Source organism: Anolis sagrei, chromosome 5, assembly GCF_037176765.1.
Source record: "Anolis sagrei isolate rAnoSag1 chromosome 5, rAnoSag1.mat, whole genome shotgun sequence".
Taxonomy (NCBI): Eukaryota; Metazoa; Chordata; class Lepidosauria; order Squamata; family Dactyloidae; genus Anolis; species Anolis sagrei.
The window spans coordinates 5,905,722-5,927,565 of NC_090025.1; the positions used below are offsets into that span (position 1 = coordinate 5,905,722).

The window sequence follows — 21,844 nt, forward strand, 5'->3', positions numbered from 1 at the left end:
GAGCTCTTGGGTGGGTCCAGGTTCTTGTCAGTCTTGGCCAATTCTTTTTCCCCTCCTCTACTCATCTAACCAACTTGGCCACAATAGAGGCATGACATACAGAGGCATTCCTTTCTCCCTGTGTCATGTCGAGAGGCTAAACATCGTAAAGTTTTCAGGATGCCGAGCTAGAACTCGCAGGCGACTATTTGTTTATTCCATCTTGAGCTTTCGTCTGAGCAACTCAGACTGCCATACGTATTTCTGTCCTGCCGAGAATTTTGTTTTTGCAGCAAGCTAGTATCCAGAACTTGAGAAGGGACTTTTAAAAAGTTCAGCCTTTCCCAAACTTATTATACTATTTAAGAATTAAATCACTATTATCATTGCAATCTTTGCAAATAGCTTTGTTGTGAACGTCTTGCTCTTTTTCGGGGAAGAGGGACACTTAAGGGAGTGGCATGAAATCTGGAAAATTCAGGGTTGCAAAAGCAGTGTCACAGGCAAAATAATCCCAAAATGACAGTAACAGGTTAGAGAATTGGGGCACCAATTAACGACATGCATCTCAACAGTTCTGGGCAAAGCATTTCAAGAAGGACATGGAGAGGATATTATAGGCAAGATGTCCATCCTGCCTATAATATTACACTGAGGAGGGAGCAAGCTTGCTTGACTTAAATTAAAGCGAAACAGATGCCGTCTGAAGAACTTCCTGATCATAAGAGCTGTTCAAGAGTGGAATATCCTGTCTCAGAGTCAACTGAAGTCTTCTTCCCCACCAGAGACTGGTGGGCCATCTATTGGGAGGGCTTGAAGATGAACCCAATTTGTTTTCTCTTACTCCAGAGACTATCACCTTTTATTGTCTATGTTTTTATTTTAATTGCTTGTACTGTTGTTGTTTTGATTGTATTGTTGTATTCGGGCTCGGCCTCATGTAAGCCACACCGTGTCCCTTGGGGAGATGGTGGCGGGGTACAAATAAAGTATTATTATTATTATTATTATTATTATTATTATTATTATTATTATTAAACCACAGAGCAAAGGCTAAACACCCTTCACTCCTAAAGCCACTCTTCAGAGGGATTCATAGTTTCCAGATTTTAGACCACTTTGGCTACCTTCCTGTAAACACGTTCTTGTCAGTATTCTTGAACAAACAAGAAGAACATCTCTTCTGTAGAATGCCAAATCCTTATATCTCTAAAGTTGGTGTAATATTGACTCACAATCCAGTTTGTTGTTGTTGTTTATTCATTCAGTCGTTTCTGACTCTTCGTGACCTCATGGACCAGCCCACACTGGCCGTGCATGGACTCCCTGTCAGCCGTCACCACTCCCAGCTCCTTCAAGGTCAATCGAGTCACTTCAAGGATGCCATCCATTCATCTTGCCCTTGGTCGGCTCCTCTTCCTTTTTCCTTCCATTTTCCCCAGCATCGTCTTCTCTAAGCTTTCCTGTCTTCTCATGATGTGGCCAAAGAACTTCATCTTGGCCTCTACTATCTTTCCCTTCATGTTGCCATAATCTTGGTTTTTTTGATGTTTAGCTGCAACCCAGCTTTTGCACTTTCTTCTTTCACCTTGGTTAGAAGGCTCCTCAGCTCCTCCTTGCTTTCGGCCATCAGAGTGGTGTCATTCGCTCCCCAGTTAGATCAGATTCGGCGTCCTCCCTCCTTCCTTTTAGGAAAAAATTAAAATCGTGGGTTTGGACCCGGGCCTTTGGCTAGTGGGCACAGCAGCACTTTAGATACTGAACTTGGACCATAGGACTGTTACGACAATTGGAAACGGCTATGTGACTTTGTGATCTGTGATAATGTGATTTTAATTAATGTTACTGTTTTTAACTTCGTTATGTATGATGATTTTATATTATGTTACTGATATTGTGGCATCGAATTGCAGCCTGTGTTAGCCGCCCTGAGTCCCCCCTCGGGGGTGAGAAGGGAGGGGTAGAAATGGTGTAAATAAATAATTAAATAAATCTGCTTTGGCCATCAAAGGGGTGTCACAGTCCAGTAGAAGCTTGAATTAGATATGAAGGATGCTAATTAGAAACCCTCCAGCCCCTTTTTTGGAGGATTTGAAACAGAGGCTGGATGGCTATCTGTCAGGAGTGCTTTGATTGTGCTTTTCCTGCATGGCAGAATAAAGGGGGTTGGACTAGATGGCTCATGGGGTCTCTTCCAACTCTATGATTCTACTTCTTATTGCCTTTGCTGTTGCTCTCATCACCCCCTTTTGCTCTTTTAATTAGTGGGCTGATTATACTGGACCATAATAACAGCTATTACCTGAAACCTCCGGCCAGTTCAGTATCTGGGCAACATGTCATCTACCGGACTGAGCATTTGCCAGCCATGGGAGGCATTTGTGGGCATGGTGATCATCTGCAAAGCAGTGGAGTGGATATTACCAGGTTCTTCAAACCTCAGCATCAGCGGGTAAGGCTTTGTCTTGATGGTGAGAAGTCAGTGAATCTGGGGGCCTGAATGTTGCCCTTCAGGCTGGTTTTGTGGGTCCCCGGATTGACAGAGAAACATGAATTGCAATATTGTGGGCAAGAATTCCAGACCGTACTTCAGGACAGTATTTGACAATGATGTATGTGCTGGTACGGCTGTACCAGGAGCTCCAACGTCTTTTCCTTTCTATTGAGTGTTTGCATGTATTCCAAGGTTCCATGCATTTTGCAATAACCCTTGGTTTGCAATCATAGGGCCAATAACCCATCAATTATTGTTATGTTCTTTAGTTCCGCCCCCTTTTCTGGGTTAAGGAGGGAAAAAGGGGACCTCTAGTTTAGTTCACACAGAGAAGCCTTTCATACAGTACGTGAATCAGTTCCACCTGTAGAAAGCTTTGTATTTTACAGCTTTTGCTGGGGGGAATGCAGTCCCACAGCTCTACAGAGAAGCATAGCCTTTGCTGGGGGGATCCAGTCCCACAGCTTTACAGCCAGCCTTCGCTGGGAATTGAAGACCTTCTTTCCTCTTGGAAATCTACAAAAGGACTCTGTTTGGCAAGGACCACTCACGGCAGCCATAACGCAATTTGGAACCGGGTGTAGGGGCCCACGCCAGCAGAGCCTAAGACAGATTGCCCAGGTAGAGGTCAAGGATTTCCCTGATAGTGATGAAACAGTTCATGAAGATAGTTGCCTGTCCCTTGTGGACAAGATTAAGAAAGCCACCAGTTGATTCAAAGCCTTGAAGTATTTGTTTGATTTATTGAAGACCGAAGCACTAATAAAGAACCTTGTTGAACTTTCTAAGTCTTTAAAAGAACTTTGTGTGGGGAAATCCGAAAGGCCTCTCAGCCGAGGCACCCCGGCGTCCCGTTGGGCATTCAGAAAACATGTCCTGTCTACAGACTCTTTCACAGGCCCAGCGTGTGACAGCATAATGTACACAAAGTATTAAAAGTTATCTTATAAGTTGGATTGAGTTTATGTTATTTTACGTTTTGCTTTGATTGTCTATTTGTTTTTGGGCATTGAATGTTTGCCATTTTGTTATTTTTTGTAAACTGTCCTGAGTCCCTTCAGGGAGAGAGAGAGGGTTATAAATAAAGTATTATTATTAGGATTATTACTATTTCCAGAAAAAACCCAGGAATGAATAGTCACCTTTTAAATTGGTTGCAACCCTATTGAACTGTTTAGGATTTTTCGGAACGGGAAGTGGACTGCTTTTTATTCCAATTTTAGTTTGGGAGTCTCTTTCTGGCTGCCCATACCATCCCCACAGACAAAAATGGACTCCATATCCACAAATGTTTGCCATTGTTTCGTTATGTCCATTGTATGAACATTATGGAATCGAAGAGCAGGGAATGAGAATCTAAAAGTTTGTTTTGCTTGACCACTTGGAATAGATTCCAGGTCTCAACCTAACAGACGTCTATTCCAGATGTATAATGTATAAGAATTGTTATATGTGTTTTCATATTTTTGTGATCCATTATACAGAGATTTAATCAAGTTTTTAAATTTTGATATCCATATTTGAATGCATTTGCATGCATTTGCATTTTAATTGTGTAGTGTCATGTTTGCTGTTAGCCGCCTTGAGTCCCTAAATAGGGAGAAAGGTGGGATAAAAAATAAAGAATATCTATAAGTAAATAAATGGATCGATGCTAACACAGTTTTGGGTTTTTGCATCAGGGATCAGCTTTTGACTGCACACTCATTTTCAGTCAAAAACATCAGCTGAAAATTATCTCCGGGAATTATTTTAACTGCAAATCAAGTGATTTAAAGGGAGATATTGGAGTTAGATGTCTTTAAAGCTAAAGCTTTAGGGGTCAGAGGATGTGAGAGTTTAGGAGAGGGGGGCTGACAAAGATGGCGTGTAGGTCATTGCTCCCCATAATCCCTTTGTTAAAGTAATTTGTTTTGCAGAAAAGGAGGGACGTCTGGAGGACCTTGAAGTACATGGAGCTCTTCATTGTTGCGGATTATTCCTTGGTGAGAATTTCATCCCTTTCCCCTTTAGCTAAGGATGTGAAAGGGTCTTTTATGGGGAGCTTTGGTGAAAGTCTCATTGAGACCTCAAATCTAGTTTCACAACAGACTGCATCTTATCAGGACGGAGCGAAGGCCCTACACTAGATTTTTTTTTTTTAGCATAGACTATGCATTATCACCATTATCGCTATTGTTGTTGTTATTATTATGAGTAGTAGTACAGTAATGTTGAAGCAGGATAGGTGCGTGATTTATAGTTTTCCCTACATACACTGGGCACTGGACTGAATGTCAAGCTGAAATAAACACACACACAGCAGAGTGCTAATCAGTTGTTAGCAGAGTGTAACTGCACCGTCTGACCTTGTGCTTCTCGCTATTTTATACCCACTGTTTGCTCGTCATCAGCCAGGGATAAAAGTGAATGATGCAATCCTAATCATGACTTCCCTCAAGTTACACATCACCACCCACTTAATCCTTCAGCAGGTGTGTGACCACATGTCCATTAGAACTGTATTTTCACTAAGTGACCCATTTAAGGTGGAATCAGGTTCAAACAGGGATGTGTAATTGCCCCAACCTTATTTTCCATCTTCATCATTATGATACTTTATCTTGTTTATGGGAAGCTTCCCACTGGAGTGGAAATCATCTATCGGACAGATAGCAAAGTACTGAACCTCAGCAGACTGAAAGCCAAAACCAAGGTTACAACAGTATCTATTATAGAACTCCAGTATGCTGATGACAACGTCATCTGTGCACATTCAGAAGAAGACCTACAAGCCACTCTAAACACCTTTGCGGAAGCATACGAGAAGCTTGGCCTGTCATTAAATATTGAGAAAACTAAAGTGCTCTTCCAGCAGTCACCGGCCAATCCCTCTCCAATGCCAGAAATACAGCTTAATGGTGTAACATTAGAAAATGTTGACCATTTCCGCTACCTTGGCAGCCACCTCTCCTCAAAAGTCAACATTGACACTGAAATACAACACCGCCTGAGCTCTGCGAGTGCAGCATTTTTCTGAATGAAGCAGAGAGTGTTTGAGGACTGGGACAGCCGTTGGGATACCAAGGGGCTTGTTTATAAAGCTATTGTCCTCCCAACCCTGCTATATGCCTGCGAGACGTGGGCAGTCTAAAGATGCCACATGAAACTCCTGGAACAATTCCATCAGTGCTGGAAAATCCTGCAAATCTCTTGGGAAGACAAGCGGACAAATGTCAGCGTGCTGGAAGAACCAGCACTGAAGTGATGGTCCTCCACCAACTCTGCTGGACTGGCCATGTTCTCTGGATGCCCGAACACCGTCTCCCAAAGCAGTTGCTCTACTCTGAACTCAAGAACGGAAAATGGAATGTTGGAGGACAGGAAAAGAAATTGAAAGATGGGCTCAAAACCAACCTTAAAAACTCTGGCATAGACACTGAGAACTGGGAAGCCCTGGCTCTCGAGTGCTCCAGCTGGAGGTCAACTGTGACCAGCAGTGCTGTAGAACTTGAAGAATTATGAATGGAGGGTGAAAGATAGAAATGTGCCAAGAAGAAGGCACGTCAAGCCAACCCTGACCAGGACCGCCTTCCACCTGGAAACCGATGCCCTCACTGCGGAAGAATGTGCAGATCAAGAACATGAGGAAGAACTTCCTGACTGTGAGAGCCATTCAGCAGTGGAATGCCCCAGAGTGTGGTGGAAGCTTCTTCTTTGGAAGCTTTTAAACAGAGGCTAGATGGCCATCTGTCAGGGGTGATTTGAATGCAATATTCCTGCTTCTTGGCAGAATGGGGTTGGACTGGATGGCCCATGAGGTCTCTTCCAACTCTAGGATTGTATGATTCTATGAGAAGAGGGCTCCACAGTCACCTACGGACCCACCCCCAGGATACTACACTTGGAGGGCCATCATCCTCGGACTACAAGGGATGCGTAAGTAATTAATTTTCCACCAGTTCTACACAATAGGATTACAGTCAGTGCATTCCTTCAACAACACATCAGTGCATTGCTCTCTAACAATGCATTATCTATCTAACTAACTTGCCTCTTTGTTGTTGTGTCCCTTCAAGGTGTTTCTGATTTAGGAGACTCTAAAGCAGGCATGGGCAAACTTGGGCCTTCCAGGTGTTTTGGACTTCAATTCCCACAATTCCTAACAGCCTACCAGTTTGCCATGCCTGCTTTAAAGTGAATGTATCGTGGGATTTTCTGGGGCCGAGAGTGCACAGTTTACCCAAGGTGATCCAATAGGTTTTAATGACGGAGTAGGGATGTTTTCTAGAATTGTAGTCTAGCGTTCATAACCACTGCATTACACTGGCTCTCTGCTTTATGTTAGAACCAGAGATTGTATGTCTGTATGTATCAATTGCTGAGAAATAGGAGATTCAGAACGCAATTGCATCCACGTATGTCCTGCTGAGATATTCCCCAAAGGCTCCTGCTTGGCTGTATGGGAAACCCATAGTCAATTAGGGAAGGCTTTGTTCTGAACATTAGGAAGAACTTCCTGACTGTGAGAGCCGTTCAGCAGTGGAACTCTCTGCCCCGGAGTGTGGTGGAGGCTCCTTCTTTGGAAGCTTTTAAGCAGAGGCTGGATGGCCATCTGTCAGGGGTGATTTGAATGCAATATTCCTGCTTCTTGGCAGAATGGGGTTGGACTGGATGGCCCATGAGGTCTCTTCCAACTCTTTGATTCTATGATTCTATGGTCCAGCTGAGTTCTTCTGAGGTGGAAATGAGACCCGTTCCCATCCGTCCAGCATCACATACTAGTAAGACTTAACTCATTGGGCTTTTCCTGTTGACCTCAAGTTCATTGCCATTGTTGGTCGCCTCCTTCTCCTCGGATGGATCCAATCCCCTTTCCAAGCCATCTCAGTTGGTGGCCGCCACAATATGCGGTGACCGCAAATTCCGCCGACGGATGAGGTGCGGATGTGAATGACCTCCTTTCCCCCGCCTCGAATTTCCTGCCAAGGCGTTTCAGGGGGTGACCTTGGGCTCTGTTATTAGGATATTTGTTTTGCTTGTCTGGGGCTCGCCGGGTGGCCCGTCGCTGCTATGTCTGCCTTCTCTAAAAAAGGGAAAGCTGTTTGGAAACTAGAAAGACCCGTGCGTCTCATATCCTTTTGTCTTCCCAAGGCAACAAAAAGAATTCTCCAAATTGACGACTACTCAAAAATTGGACTAAACTTTCCCTGATCTTGAAGGCACCAGATCCTGTCTCATCTTCTCAGCTAAGCAGGGTCAAAGTCGGCTAGCATTTGGATGGGAGACCAAATACTAGCAGTTGGCTGTATTTCAAAGAGAGGAATGGGAAAAACCACCTCTGAAAATTCCTGTCCTAAGAAAACTCTTAAGAAATTCATGGTTTAACTTATGTCTGTTTTGTTGGGGGATTTCCTGAGACGACTAAGCTAAGCAGGGCCAACCCTGGTTAGGACTTGGATGGGAGACCACCAATGAATCACAGGTGCTAGAAGCTCTATTTCAAAGGCAGGAACTGGCCAAACCATCTTTCGACTCTTTCTTGCCTAAGAAATCCCTATGAAATTTGTAGATGACACATAATGATAATAATAGTAATAATCTAATAGTAATAATTTTATTTCTTACCCGCCTCTCCTCTCAGCTCGAGGAGGGTTAACATATAATCAAAACACATAATCATTTAAAAACACTCCATAGGATACACATATTGAAACATATAAAACACTAGCTGTACCCACCATGTGTTGCTGTGGCCAACCTTCCCTCCCTCTTTCTCTCCTTCTTTCTTTCTCTCCTTCCCTTTTTTTCTTTCCTTCTCTCCTTCCTTCCTTATCTTCCTCTTCCCTTCCTTCTCCCCTTTTCTTTCCCTTCTTCTTTCTCCCCTTTCTTCCTTCTTTACCTATTCCTGGACTGCAGCTCCCAGCTGTCCTCCTGATTAATTTACCTACCTACCATCCTTCCTTGTCTCTTTCCTTCCTTCCCTCCTTCCCTCTTTCTCTCTTTCGTTCCTTCCCTCCTTCCCTTTTTCACTTTTTTATTTCATTCTCTCCTTCCTTCCTTCTCTACCTTTCTTTCCTTCTCCCCTTCTTTCTCTCCCTCCTTTCCCCTTTCTGTGTATGTGTTTTGTTTGTGCATATATGTGTGTATATATTTGTGTATATATGTGGTTTTGCTCATGCGTTGTAATGTATTCTTTTGGTTTTTTGGCTTTTTAAGTCTCTTCTGCTGTATTTTTCTGTGTTTTTATGAGTGATAGTTACTCGTTGGCGTGATCAGTATCTTGTGTCCAAATTTCGTGTCAATTCACCCAGTGCTTATTGAGTTATGTTAATCCCACAAACGAACATATACATATACATATACATATATGTATAGAGGGGGGGGGGGAGGTATTGTTACCTTGGCCAAAGAATTGTGCATTGTAGTATATACTTCCAGGAACTACCAGATCATTTCGTGAACTGAAATTCCAGCCTAACACGCCTATGCCTTTAAAAAGAGAAACAAAATACTTCCTTTTGGGATTCAGATACACATCACTAACCGTGTTTCTTGTTTTGTCTTCTTTTCCTCTTTTCTTGTTCTTTCCCTCTTTCTCCCTAAACAGTTTACAGCTCAAAAGCAAAACTTGGGTCGCACAAAGCAACGGATACTGGAGATCGCCAATTATGTAGACAAGGTAATCCTCCTCCTCTTCCAATCCCCTCCTCTTTTCTTTCTTCTCGGGTCCTTTCTCTTTTTCTGATCTCATCCTCTTCCTCTCCTTTCTCTTCTTATTCTTCCCCTCTTTCTTCTCTTTCCCCCCTTCCTTTCCTCTTTTTTTGCTCCTCCTCATTCTGTTCTTCCTTGCTCCTTCTCTTCTCTCATCTTTTCCTCCCCTTCTCATCCTCTTTTTCTCCTCTTTCTTCTCCTCTACTGCTCTGTCTACTTCATTTTCTACCTCTCTTCTTCCTTCCCTTGTCTTCTCTTCCTCTTTGTCTTCTTCCTCTTTCCATTTCCTCCCTCTCTTTTTCTCTTTCTTTTCTTCTTCTCCTCTTCTTCCTCTTCATTCCACTTCCCTTTTTCTCTACTTCACTTCTTGCTCCTTCCTCTCTTTGTTTTTCTTCCTTCTCCTTTCACTCCACTTCTTCCTCCTCCTTTTCTTCTCCACTCCATCTTCTCTGCCTCCTTTTTTACTTCTTCTTCATCTTCCTCACAATCTCCCTTCCTTCCTTCCTTCCTTCCTTCCTTCCTTCCTTCTTTCCTTCCTTCTTTCCTTCCTTCCTTCCTTCCTTCCTTCCTTCCTTCCTTCCTTCCTTCCTTCCTCTTCTTCTATCCCCCTCTTCTTCTCTTTCTTCCACTTCTCTTATTCCTCCTCTTTTCCTTCATTTCCCCTCTTCTTCTTCCTCCCATGTTCTTCACCCTGTTTCCCTCCTCCTCATCATCTCCTTCCTCTCCCTTCCATTTCAATTCCTCATCCTCTTCTTCCTCCCTTTCCTCCCTTTCTTCTTTCTCCTCTTTTTCTTCCACTCCACTACATACCTCTCAATTCCTTCTTGTCTCCATCTTCTTTTCCTCCTTTTCTATTTCTCCCTCAATTTCCTCATTGTCATCTTGCTTCCTTTCCTCCTCCTCTTCTTGTCCTTCCCCTTCTCTTATTCCTCCTCCTCTTTTCCTTCACCTCCCCCTTTCTTCCTATTCCTCCATGCTTCCTTCCTTCTTCCCTCCATTCTTGATTCTTTTCTCCAGTTTTACAGGTCCCTGAACATCAAGGTGGCACTGATCGGCCTGGAGGTGTGGACGGAGCGGGACCACTGCACGGTCAGCAACGATGCCCACGCCACCCTCCTCTCCTTCCTGCAGTGGAAGAAGTCTTTGAAGTCCCGGAAGAAGCATGACAATGCCCAGCTCCTGACGTGAGTTTGCCCGACAGGTCACCAAGGCAGCCGCCTGCACCAGAATGGCTCACCATTTGCTCTTGTTTCTAGCATTCCTGCTGCTTCTTTCAGCCCTTGCCATTATTTCTGAATTGGAAGCAGAGCAAGGCAAAGAAAAGGGCATAATTAGAGAAGTCTATAGTGTGTTGCAACTCAGGGTAGCTTTCACCTTGCTCCAGACACCACCAAAAGCTGTAGGTTTTGTAGTTCTTTGCAAAAAAGGCAAAATCAAAACAAACTATAAGAAATGCAAAAGTTCCATAGGCAGGACAAAGGCTTACATGCAAAGACAAAGTTCCCAAGATCCAAAGGCAAAAACATGAAGCATAATCCTTTAGCAATGGTTAAACAAGAGTCCATGGAAAACAGTTGAAAACAAGGCCCAAATCCCAGACTCAGGAAGCCAGAAGCGTGCTGCTAAAAGCCAAAGTTAATCCACAGAAGTTTGCATGAGAAGAGCTACGTTGAACTGACAGCCCTTGCTTGTCAGCTACAAGGCTAAATACCCTTTGCAGACATGAACACATTGCGTTGACCTTTGGCACCCTTGGCTTCTCGCCTGATAGCCAAGCGAGTGTTTCTCCGGACCCTTAATTGCAGATGTTCTTGCCTCTCATTAATTCATTATCTTCAAGGCTATGCAACCCCTTATCTTGGTCCAGCTGGACCGGATCACTGTGGGGAGGAAAAGACGTCTCCACCTGGCCATGTGGGAATTCACTCTCGTTATCAGTCTCACTAACATTCCTTTCCCCTGGGAACTGGCTTGCTGATTCTCCTTCAGCAATCCCACCATCAGCCCTGTCTGAAGCATGTACAGAAATCTGTAACCCATCATCCTCATCATCATCCTGTAGGAATTCTGGCTCAGAAGGCCCACAGAGCTCAGCTTCAGCTTCAGACTCAGAGTCAAGCTGAGTCACAACATAGTGCCTCCCTTTATAAATGTGCAAGCAGGAAGTGATGAGAAGGACAGTGGATTGGGGAGCCTTCTGTGAGTTATACTCCTTATTTTGAAGGAGCTCTCCAAGGGGATTAGAGCTCAGCACCTCTGAAAGCTCAAGTATCAGACTAAAGCTCTGAGTGGATTTCTTTCTCCACTCATATGAGAGTGATCAGCAACTTGGATTTTTAGATTTCATCTCCTGATAGGATAAACAACTTTGTGTGAATGGTGAAGTCTCCTTCTCTGGGGCTTTATTTTTTTTTTACCAGAGGATGGATGGCCATCTGCCAGGAAGGCTTTGGTTGTATCTTTCTATATGGCAGAATGGGGCTGGACTGGATGGCCCTTAGGGTCCCTTCCATCTCTGTGATTTTATGACTTTGACTGCCAAAAAAGCAAATTAGGATGGCTTAATGAGGGAGAATAATTCTCTGTCTTTGAATTTGTTGCAATATCTGGTGGCAGTGAATTCCATAGTTATTTCAGCATTTCCAGTCTACTTTAGATTTGGCTGAAATACGATTCGAACCCAAAGAGGACACTAATCGTGCTATCATTTTTATTTTTCTTGCATATTTCCATAGAGGTGTGCCATTCAGGGGGACGACGATTGGGATGGCGCCGCTGGAGGGCATGTGCAGTGGGGAAAATTCTGGTGGCGTCAGCATGGTAAGAAACACGTTGCCAAAATTTTGTCACCAGGATCAAGACAGTAGATAAAGAACATAGGAATTCCAGACAGCAAATATTCAAACTACAGGATATGAGATTTCGCTGAAACATTAGGAAGAACTTTCTGATGGTCCCAGCAACACTGATATTTGAACACATGATACCAAAACTGGATAAACAGGGCTTATCTAAATAAGTGTTTGGAGCTAAGACCTGTCCCAGTCTTGACTTCCAGAAATTATATTCTTTGAATTTTGGTGTAAACCTTGTCTTCGATACATGTTTTTCCTTGATTCCCTTCTCATTCTCTATCCCAGGACCATTCGGAGCTGCCCATTGGTGCTGCTGCCACCATGGCCCACGAAATTGGCCACAACTTTGGCATGAGCCACGACATAGAAGGCTGCTGCATTGAAGCCACGGCATCCCAAGGAGGCTGCGTTATGGCCGCTGCAACAGGGTAAGATGGGTGTGTAGCTTTTGGCTGTCTTGGGAGCACGTTGGGAATATCTCAGGACCTTGTTACAATGATCCAATCAAAAGCTCTTCATAATAGATGTAGACAATCATCCAGATCTAGAAAAAGACCTTTCCATTTGTATTACTTTGACAGGAGGTGGAGGGTACCAAGTTGGAGACCTCATCACCTAAATCAGGATGATCCATTGTGATAGAGGGGCTAGAAAGTGATGCATCAGTTCCCTATGGCAAACTACCATATTGACTTGAGCCGAATGCATCATTGAACCCAATGTGCACCTCAGTTTTCAAAACCCTGACACCAAAAAAAGTATTTGCTGCTGAATTTAAGGCATAGTGGCAAAAAGGGCACTTTGTCATTTGGCCACTACAGCTGCTGCCTGCTTAGAACACCAAAGCTTCCAGTAATGCAAAGGAAAGCCTTGTAGTGTGTCTATTCTGTAGAATGAATTAATGAATCCACTTTAATTGCCTTGGCTCGATGCTATGGAGTCCTTGGGACTGTAGTTTTACAAGGCCTTGAACTGTCTCTACCAAAGTATACAGATGCCTCAACAAACTACAAATCCTAGGATGGCATAGCATTGAGCCATGGCCATTAAGTTAGAGATGATGTCCCTCACAGAGGAGCTCCAGACACACCTTCTGAAGCAGCTTCCTCTTTTGCTTTGGCTCATTACTGTGTGACATGAATCTCTTGCACATCCTAATCTTGACAAAGTCATTTAGTCAAAAAGGGTGAACACTAGCTTTGAGTTAAGTGTTGTGACTCAGCTGGAATCAGAGAGTGTTTCTGACGAGGATGATGGGACTCAGGTTCACAGTTTGGTTCAAGATGTCCCTGCTATAGACAGTGAAGAAGAAGTGCAGTTTCCCACAGCAAGACATGAGAGTGTTGATACTGAAGATAGCAGCCAGGTGCAGATTGACTCCGAAAGAGAAGATAGCTCTTTGTCTGGTTCTCAGCCTGATAATGAGCAAGTAGGAAAACAGGGTATAGCTAACAAGCAGACTGACTTTGATGATACGGGAACGTTAGATAGTGCCGCCCGGTTGGAATTCTGTGTTCGAAGGAGTGAAAGGATAGCTAACAAGAGGGAGGCCAGAGGCCAAAGAAATGCCACCATGTTTTGCAAAGGGTATTAAACTTTTGCATTTACCTAAGGAGTTAGCCTAAGCTAGGCTGGATTCACCTTGCAGTCTTTGTGTTCATGGTTCCAGGACTTTGTCATGTTCTCTTGGGTCTTGCTTTGCTGATGCCTATTGGATTGTGCTTCAAGTGCTATGTTATCCTGATCTTTTGAAACATTACCTTTGCTTTAAAGAATTTTTTACCTTTTATTTTTTAATACACCATAAAGACTACTGGCTGTATGCAGTTTGGTGTTTTTCAGCAAGGTGATTCTACTCTGAGGTGCAACATTAATAGGCTACGTTTTTACTTCAAATGCCCTGAAACATTTGAGAGATATGTCTGGGGAGGTTCAACCTTTAATGTCCTCCCCAAGGCCATTTTAGGTTCAGGAGATTCATGTCCTTCTTTTCAAAAAGGGCCTCTCATGGACCCCCAAAGCAAAAATCACTTGCTATTCACTCCAGTGCAATTTTATGTCCAATTCCAGCAGAAGTTGGAAGACCCATAAATACCAAAAGAAGCATTCTCTCTGTGAACCTCTAGGTCAGTGGTTCTCAACCTTTCTAATGCCGTGACCCCATAATACAGTTCCTCATTTTGTGGTGACCCCCAATTATAAAAATTATTGTTGTTGCTACTTCAGAACTGTAATTTTGCTACTATTATTAATTGTAATGTAAATATCTGATATGCAGGATGTATTCTCATTCACTGGACCAACTTTGGCACAAATACTCAATATGCCTAAATTTGGGGTTGGGGAGGTGAATTGATTTTGATATTTGGGAGTTATAGTTACTGAGATTTATAGTTCTACAATCAAAGAGCATTCTTAGCTCCACCAACAATAGAATTGAACCAATCTTGGCACACAAACCTCCAATGATCAAGAGAAATATATTGGAAGGGTTTGGTGGGCACTGACCTTGAGTTTGGGAGTTGTAGTTCACGTATATCCAGAGAGCACTGTGGACTCAAACAATAATAGGTCTGGGCCAAACTTGGCATGAATACTCAATATGCCCAAATGTGAACACTAGTGGAGTTTGGGGAAAATAGGTCTTCACATTTGGGAGTTGTAGTTGCTGGGATTTATAGTTCACCTACAATCAAAGAGCTTTCTGAACTCCATCAATGATAGAATTGGGCCAAACTTCCCACACAGAACCCACATGACCAACAGAAAATACTGTGGTTTTTGATGGTCTTTGGGGACCCCTCTGACACCCCCTCGTGACCCCCCCAGGGGTCCCGACCCCCAGGTTGAGAAACACTGCTCTAGGTCTTCCAGTGTTACTTTATGGTCAGCTTTTGACAAGAATAGACGGAGGTCCTTCTAGAAATAACATCTTTAATCAAATCCACAAATAATCACATCCACAAAAGTCAAAACTGTACATGTGGAGTGGAGGGCAATCTGTAGAAGTAAATGGAAGTGACTTGTGGTCACTTCCAACTCTGAAATGAAGGTCTTTCCTAGACTTGAAGTAGCCCAAGGGAGATAAAAATGTCCTTGAAGTTCCTAGAGAACATTAGGGTATATGTTTTATGGATTTTTTATTGGATTTTTATTTGCAGGATGTACCCATCAAAGGTCTGCTAATGTCCTTCATAGCTTCCCACATTTGCCTGCTCATGCTCTTAGATGCATTAAAGTCCTTCTAAACTTAATGGAACTTAACTTGAAAATGTTGTAATACAGAGCCAGACATAGCATTGCTTTTGTCTCTAAGCGGATACATCTGGGTGATTTCTGGACTTTTTCTCTGTGTTTGGAGGGTGGGAATTCTCTCTCTCTCTCCTTCCCTCCACGCCCCTCCTTTCCGGTCCATGTAATGTGCAGAGGAACATCAGCCGCTGTAAATTAAAGCCAGATTTCTTTAAATTGTAAAGGAGACGGGTTACAGGCAGCTGTACAGTAGCAGGGAGAAGCTGTTAGGAGAAAGGCAGGGGAAAGAAGAGGCGGGCCAAATGAGGACTGGATCAGAAGAGTGCCATTTGCAGCATGCTCTTAAAATCAAGGCATGTGCTGAGTGAGAAGCCAATGTTTTGCATCTGTTAAGCGCATTGACACAAGTCTGTAAGGAAAAGGGTTTTTTAGTCCCAGCTAGAAAACATTCCCCCGAAAAATATATGCATGTGTATAAATGTATGTAAGTCTGTGATCTCAGAGCTGAATTTGTGTTGCCAACATCAGCAGTTGGATCATTGGCTTCAGTTAGGCAGTTGGATCAGTAGTTCAAGTTGAATCAGCGGCTCCTTTATATGGAATCAGTGGCTTAGTTATGCAGTTGGATCAGTATCACGTTGATGCAGTTGGATTAGTGGCACAGTTGTGTAGCTGGATCAGTATCATATCGATGCATTTGGATCTGTAACTCAGTTACACACTTGGGACAGTTATGTGGTTGGATCTGTGGCACATTGATGCAGTTGGATCAAGAGTTCATTGATGCCGTTGGATCAGTAGCTCTGTTGTGCAGTTCAATCAGTATCACATCGATGCAGTTGGATCTGTGGCATTGATGAAGTTGGATCAGGAGTGCACTGATGCAGTTGAATCAGTTGAATCTGTGGCACAATTGTGCAGTTGGATCAGTATCACATCGATGCAGTTGGATCAGAACCAGATTTATGCAGTTGGATCAGTATCACATTTATGCAGTTGGATCAGAGACTCAGTTACACACTTGGGACACTTATGCAGCCAGAACCGTTGCACAGTTGTGCAGTTAGATCAGTATCACATTGATTCAGTTGGATCAGTATTACATTGATGCATTTGGATCAGGAGTTAATTGATGCAGTTGGATCAGTGACTCAGTTATGCAGTTGGATCATTGGACAGGTATGCAGCTGGATCTGTTGCAAAGTTGTGCAACAGATCCAGTTGTGTATCACATTGATGTAGTTGGATCAGGAGATCATTGCTGTAGTTGGATCAGGAGTTCATTGATGCAGTTGGATCAGTAACTAATTGTGCAGTTGGATCAGAACCAGATTTATGCAGTTGGATCAGTATCACATTTATGCAGTTGGATCAGTGACTCAGTTACACACTTGGGACACTTATGCAGCCAGAACCATTGCACAGTTGTGCAGTTGGATCAGAATCACATTGATGCAGTTGGATCAGGAGTTAATTGATGCAGTTGGATCAGTGACTCAGTTACACAATTGGATCATTGGGACAGCTATGCAGCTAGATCTGTTGCAAAGTTGTGCAGTTGGATCAGTCTCACATCGATGCAGTTGGATCAGGAATTCATTGATGCAGTTGGCTCAGTAACTCAATTGTGCAGTTGGCTCAGTATCACATTGATGCAGTTGGATCAGTATCACAATTATGCAGTTGGATCAGTGACTCAGATACACAGCTGGGACACTTATGCAGCTGGATCTGTTGCACAGTTGTGCAGTTGGATCAGTATCACATTGATGCAGTTGGATCAGTATCACAATTATGCAGTTGGATCAGTGACTCGGTTACACAGTTGGGACACTTATTCAGCTGGATCTGTTGCACAGTTGTGCAGTTGGATCAGTATCACATTAATGCAGGAATTTATTGATGCAATTGGATCAGTGACTCAGTTGTGCAGTTGGCTCAGTATCACATATATGCACTTGGATCAGTAACTCAGTTGGATCATTGGGACAGTTGAGCAGTCGGATCATTGGGACAGTTATGCAGTTGAATCTGTGGCACAGTTGTGCAGTTGGATTAGTGACTCAGTTGTGCAGCTCAATCAGTGACTTTGGCCCCATCTACACAGCCATATTATTGAGTCTCAGAATACAATTTAGCTACGTTAAACTGCATTCTGAAACTGCATTATATAGCAGTGTAGATGAGGCTTCAGTTATGGATCAGTGGTTCATTTAGACCAGTGGCTCAATTACTGGATCAATTGCTTCCTCCATCATTTTGGAGAAAGCCAAACATGAAAGATAACCAATGGATTGAGTTTACAAGAAAAGAGATGCCAGCAAAACATTGGAACTTCTTTATTCTCAGAACTCTTTGGCAGTGGAATAGTGGACTCTCTGTTATTGGAGGCCTTTAAACAGAGGTTGGATGGCCATCTGTAGGGAGTGTTTGCATTGCGTATTCTTGCATGGTTGGAAAGGGTTGGAATACCTTCCCTTTTGGGCCTTTTCCAACTTCAGTTATGTGAGATGGACTGTGAAGTTGTATACAGTGGAAGCAAAATATCCTGAGGAATTCATCGTAAAGTATGCCACTTTGCTGGATGAGGCAAAGGCAGACTATGTGTACATAAATCAGATTATGTGTGTTTATGTGTCCCACCATCATTTAAGTGTAAGCACATGGCGTATGCTTTGGGTGCAGCACATTCCTGGGTACGATGCCCAGCTTCTTCAGTCGAAAACAATACATCAATGTTACTTTGCATTAGATTTACTTTCAAAGTAAACTTTGCTGAACTTCCAAAGAGGGGGAAGACTGGATAGCTTTCTTCAAACCCCGTTTATAAGTAAACGCTTAAATTGGCTCTTAATTATTCGTCAAAACTATTCCCATACCAATTAATATACTGACCTTTTACGCAGAAAGCTTGCCTCACTCCCTGCTATTTCCACTCTCATCTAATGAATTAAGCCCATGGGTGGCTTGTTTGTTATGAAGTAATTGGGCCACCCATTGAAGTGTGTGGCTTGGTCTCCCATTAAATTATATTTTACAAAATGAGAACAGGTAGGGTGCTAATTTGTGTTTGTGTTTATATATGTGACCTTATTGTTTATTTATTAAGGCATTCATTTTTCGTTGTCCAAAGATCGCTGCATGGTTTACAGTAAAAATTAACTTCAAGCAATAAATAAACACATTTTTGGGTTGCTGTGAGTTTTTCAGACGGCATGGCCATGTTGCAGCAGCATTCTCTCCTCACGTTTCACCTGCATCTGTGGCAAGCAACCTCAAAGGTTCCATTGACAGTGAAGCATTTGGAAACAGTTTAAACATTGATACTGTCAACTGCAAAAGGCCACCTGACTTGGATCTGCGTGCATCATTCGAAAATACATCACACAGTCCTAGACGCTTGAGAAGGGTTCGACTTGTGATTTTGTGATACGTAATTCAGCCTATAGATCTCATTTGCTGCGACATACTGTGCTTTTGTGTCAGTATAATAATAATAGTAATAGTAATAATAATAATAATAATTCAGACAGACAGAGTTTTGGAGCACAATACTCCTGACCTCACGATCGTGTTAAAAAACAAAGTATGAATCGTTGATGTTGCAATCCCAGGTGACAGCAGGATTGCAGAGAAACAACAGGAAAAGCTGACACGATATGAGGATTTAAAGATCAAACTGCCAAGACACAGGCACTAGCCAGTCAACGTGGTCCCAGTGGTGATCGGCACACTGGGTGAAGTGCCTAAAGACCTTGGCCTGGACTTAAACACAATTGGTGCTGACAAAATTACCATCTGCCAGCTGCAGAAGACCACCTTAATGGGATCTGCACGCATTATTCGCTGACGCACATGTCGGACACTTGTGAAGTATCCGACATGTGATCCAATACAACAGCCAGCAGAGTGGCCTTGTCTGCTGTGGACTCATCTTGTTGTATTTCAAATAGTAATAGTAATAATAATAATAATAATAATAATAATAATAATGTGTATGTTTTGTCTCCTTCCCCAGCTACCCCTTCCCCAAAGTGTTCAGCTCCTGCAGCCGGGGGCAACTGGAGAGCTACTTCCAGAAGGGAGGCGGCATGTGCCTCTTCAACCTGCCAGACACCAAGGATCTAGTGGTGGGCAAGAAGTGCGGCAATGGATTCCTGGAGGATGGCGAAGAGTGCGACTGCGGGGAGGTCGAGGTAGGCCTCCATCCTCTTCTGTGGTAGCTTAGCAGCATGAAATTCTAGCGTTGGAGGGGATCCCAAGGGCCATCCAAAATATCAATGATTTATATATTCAAAAGGGGCCTATAACAACAGGCACCTCCTAAAATATGAACGTGCTGTTCACCAAGAATATGAAGCCATCAAAAGGAAGAGGGAGTATGGTTGTTGAAACAGCTGTATATTTAAATTTCTCTTTATTTTAATTGTTGAAATATATCCCACTGATTGTACCAATATCAGGGGAGATTTGAGCAGAGAAGGGGAGAGACACTTAGTATTTTAAAAAGTAGGAACTGGGAAACACTAGAACGGAGAGACTTAAAATGTTTCTTCAAATGAATTCCGCTGCCACCATTCCAGTATTAATCAGGCTGAGGTAATATTGTGAGTTTGTTCTGTAACACACACTGTTCCACTATAGTTTCTTAGTGTCTGCTGTGAATCATAGAATCATAGAATCATAGAATCATAGAGTTGGAAGAGACCTCATGGGCCATCCAGTCCAACCCCCTGCCAAGAAGCAGGAATATTGCATTCAAATCACCCCTGACAAATGGCCATCCAGCCTCTGCTTAAAAGCTTCCAAAGAAGGAGCCTCCACCACACTCCGGGGCAGAGAGTTCCACTGCTGAACGGCTCTCACAGTCAGGAAGTTCTTCCTAATGTTCAGATGGAATCTCCTCTCTTGTAGTTTGAAGCCATTGTTCCGCGTCCTAGTCTCCAAGGAAGCAGAAAACAAGCTTGCTCCCTCCTCCCTGTGGCTTCCTCTCACATATTTATACATGGCTATCATATCTCCTCTCATCCTTCTCTTCTTCAGGCTAAACATGCCCAGTTCCCTAAGCCGCTCCTCATAGGGCTTGTTCTCCAGACCCTTGATCATTTTAGTCGCCCTCCTCTGGACACTTTCCAGCTTGTCAACATCTCTCTTGAATTGTGGTGCCCAGAATTGGACACAATATTCCAGATGTGGTCTAACCAAAGCAGAATAGAGGGGCAGCATTACTTCCTTAGATCTAGACACTATGCTTCTATTGATGCAGGCCAAAATCCCAAGCTGACTTTAGAAATACTTTGATCACAAAGGTACACACACTGAGGCTGGTATAAGTTAATAAAAGAGCAAAAATGTTTATTGAACAAGCTTGAAATAATTCAGGTACAAATTCTTAATGGTTTAAGAAAATACTGGTATGAATAGCTTGTGGTTGCATTAGAGTAAAATCTTAAACTCTTCTGGGTTACAAGTCTTCAAAGTTCCACCACAGAAAATTACTTCAGGAAATTAATTTCTGAAAGTAACTCCCAAAACTGTTCCTTAGGAATCTAGCCAAAAATACCCTGAACTAGACTTTCCTAGGAATTGAACAGTCCACTAATTGGGCCCTGCTCCACCACAGTATTTTAGCTATCTACTAAAGAGCTACTCTGAATACCTCACAAAAGACTAACCCAATCTTCTTCTCTAAACCCAAACCTGCTCTGACTAACACCAACTTTCCAACTGCTCTCTAACAACTCCAAGCCCAAACTCCAACGCCAACTGACTAACTGGGACTTCAAGCCTCTGTTTTAAAAGGACACTTTTTTCATCTAGACCCCATCTTTCAAGCCAATCCTAGCCTCCTTATTTTCCCTCTAAGACTTGAACACACCCCCTCAAGGAAAACCTAACTAAAATGGCTTCTCCCTGGCTTCCTTTTCTAAAATGGTAACCGTGGCTTTGCCAGGCCCACTCCCTTAGGCTTCAGCCAGCCAGCTAAGGTAAGGGATTCATCACAGGGTCCTACTCTCGGTCCCGCCACTTTCGCAATCTTGTCTGGTGGGAATGAGAGACAGGGCCTTTTCTTTGTTGGCCCCTTGACTATGGAACTCTCTCCCGATTGAGACCAGATCTGCCCCCATCCTCCTGACCTTCAGGAGACTAGTGAAATCCTGGCCATGGAATGAAGCATTCCCAGAATAATGGCTAAGACTGGCTACAGACCAAGTTATCAACCACATGCGGACTGAGTTGGATATGATTTTATCTTAGTGATTTGGCTTATATGTATTTTATTCTATCTCAGTGGTTCTCAACCTGTGGGTCCCCAAATGTTTTGGCCTTCAACTCCCAGAAATCCTAACAGCTGGTCAACTGGCTGGGATTTCTGGGAGCTGTAGGCCAAAACACCTGGGGACCCACAGGTTGAAAACCACTGTTCTATCTGTATATTTTAATCTTTTGTTGTATCATGTTTCAGACTGTATTATTGCATTGAATCCTTGCTGTAAGCTGGTTTGAGTTCCTTTACGGAGGTAGAGAAGATCGGGATCTAAAAGTTTTAAATCTATATAAATAAAAATGT

At 43.1% G+C, this 21,844-nt stretch overlaps 1 protein-coding gene across 2 annotated transcripts in view; it reads left to right on the forward strand.

Annotated features, from left to right (window-relative positions):
* ADAM33 (ADAM metallopeptidase domain 33) overlaps window positions 1–21,844 on the forward strand; it is a 114,200-nt gene that overhangs the window by 61,016 nt on the left and 31,340 nt on the right. For both annotated transcript variants that reach the window (XM_060779453.2, XM_067468542.1), the window contains exons 6-12: window positions 2,245–2,431; window positions 4,393–4,458; window positions 9,063–9,134; window positions 10,184–10,350; window positions 11,902–11,986; window positions 12,307–12,449; window positions 19,292–19,469. In XM_060779453.2, the coding sequence (XP_060635436.2) occupies window positions 2,245–2,431; window positions 4,393–4,458; window positions 9,063–9,134; window positions 10,184–10,350; window positions 11,902–11,986; window positions 12,307–12,449; window positions 19,292–19,469 (898 nt within the window). The remainder of the gene's footprint in view (window positions 1–2,244; window positions 2,432–4,392; window positions 4,459–9,062; window positions 9,135–10,183; window positions 10,351–11,901; window positions 11,987–12,306; window positions 12,450–19,291; window positions 19,470–21,844) is intronic.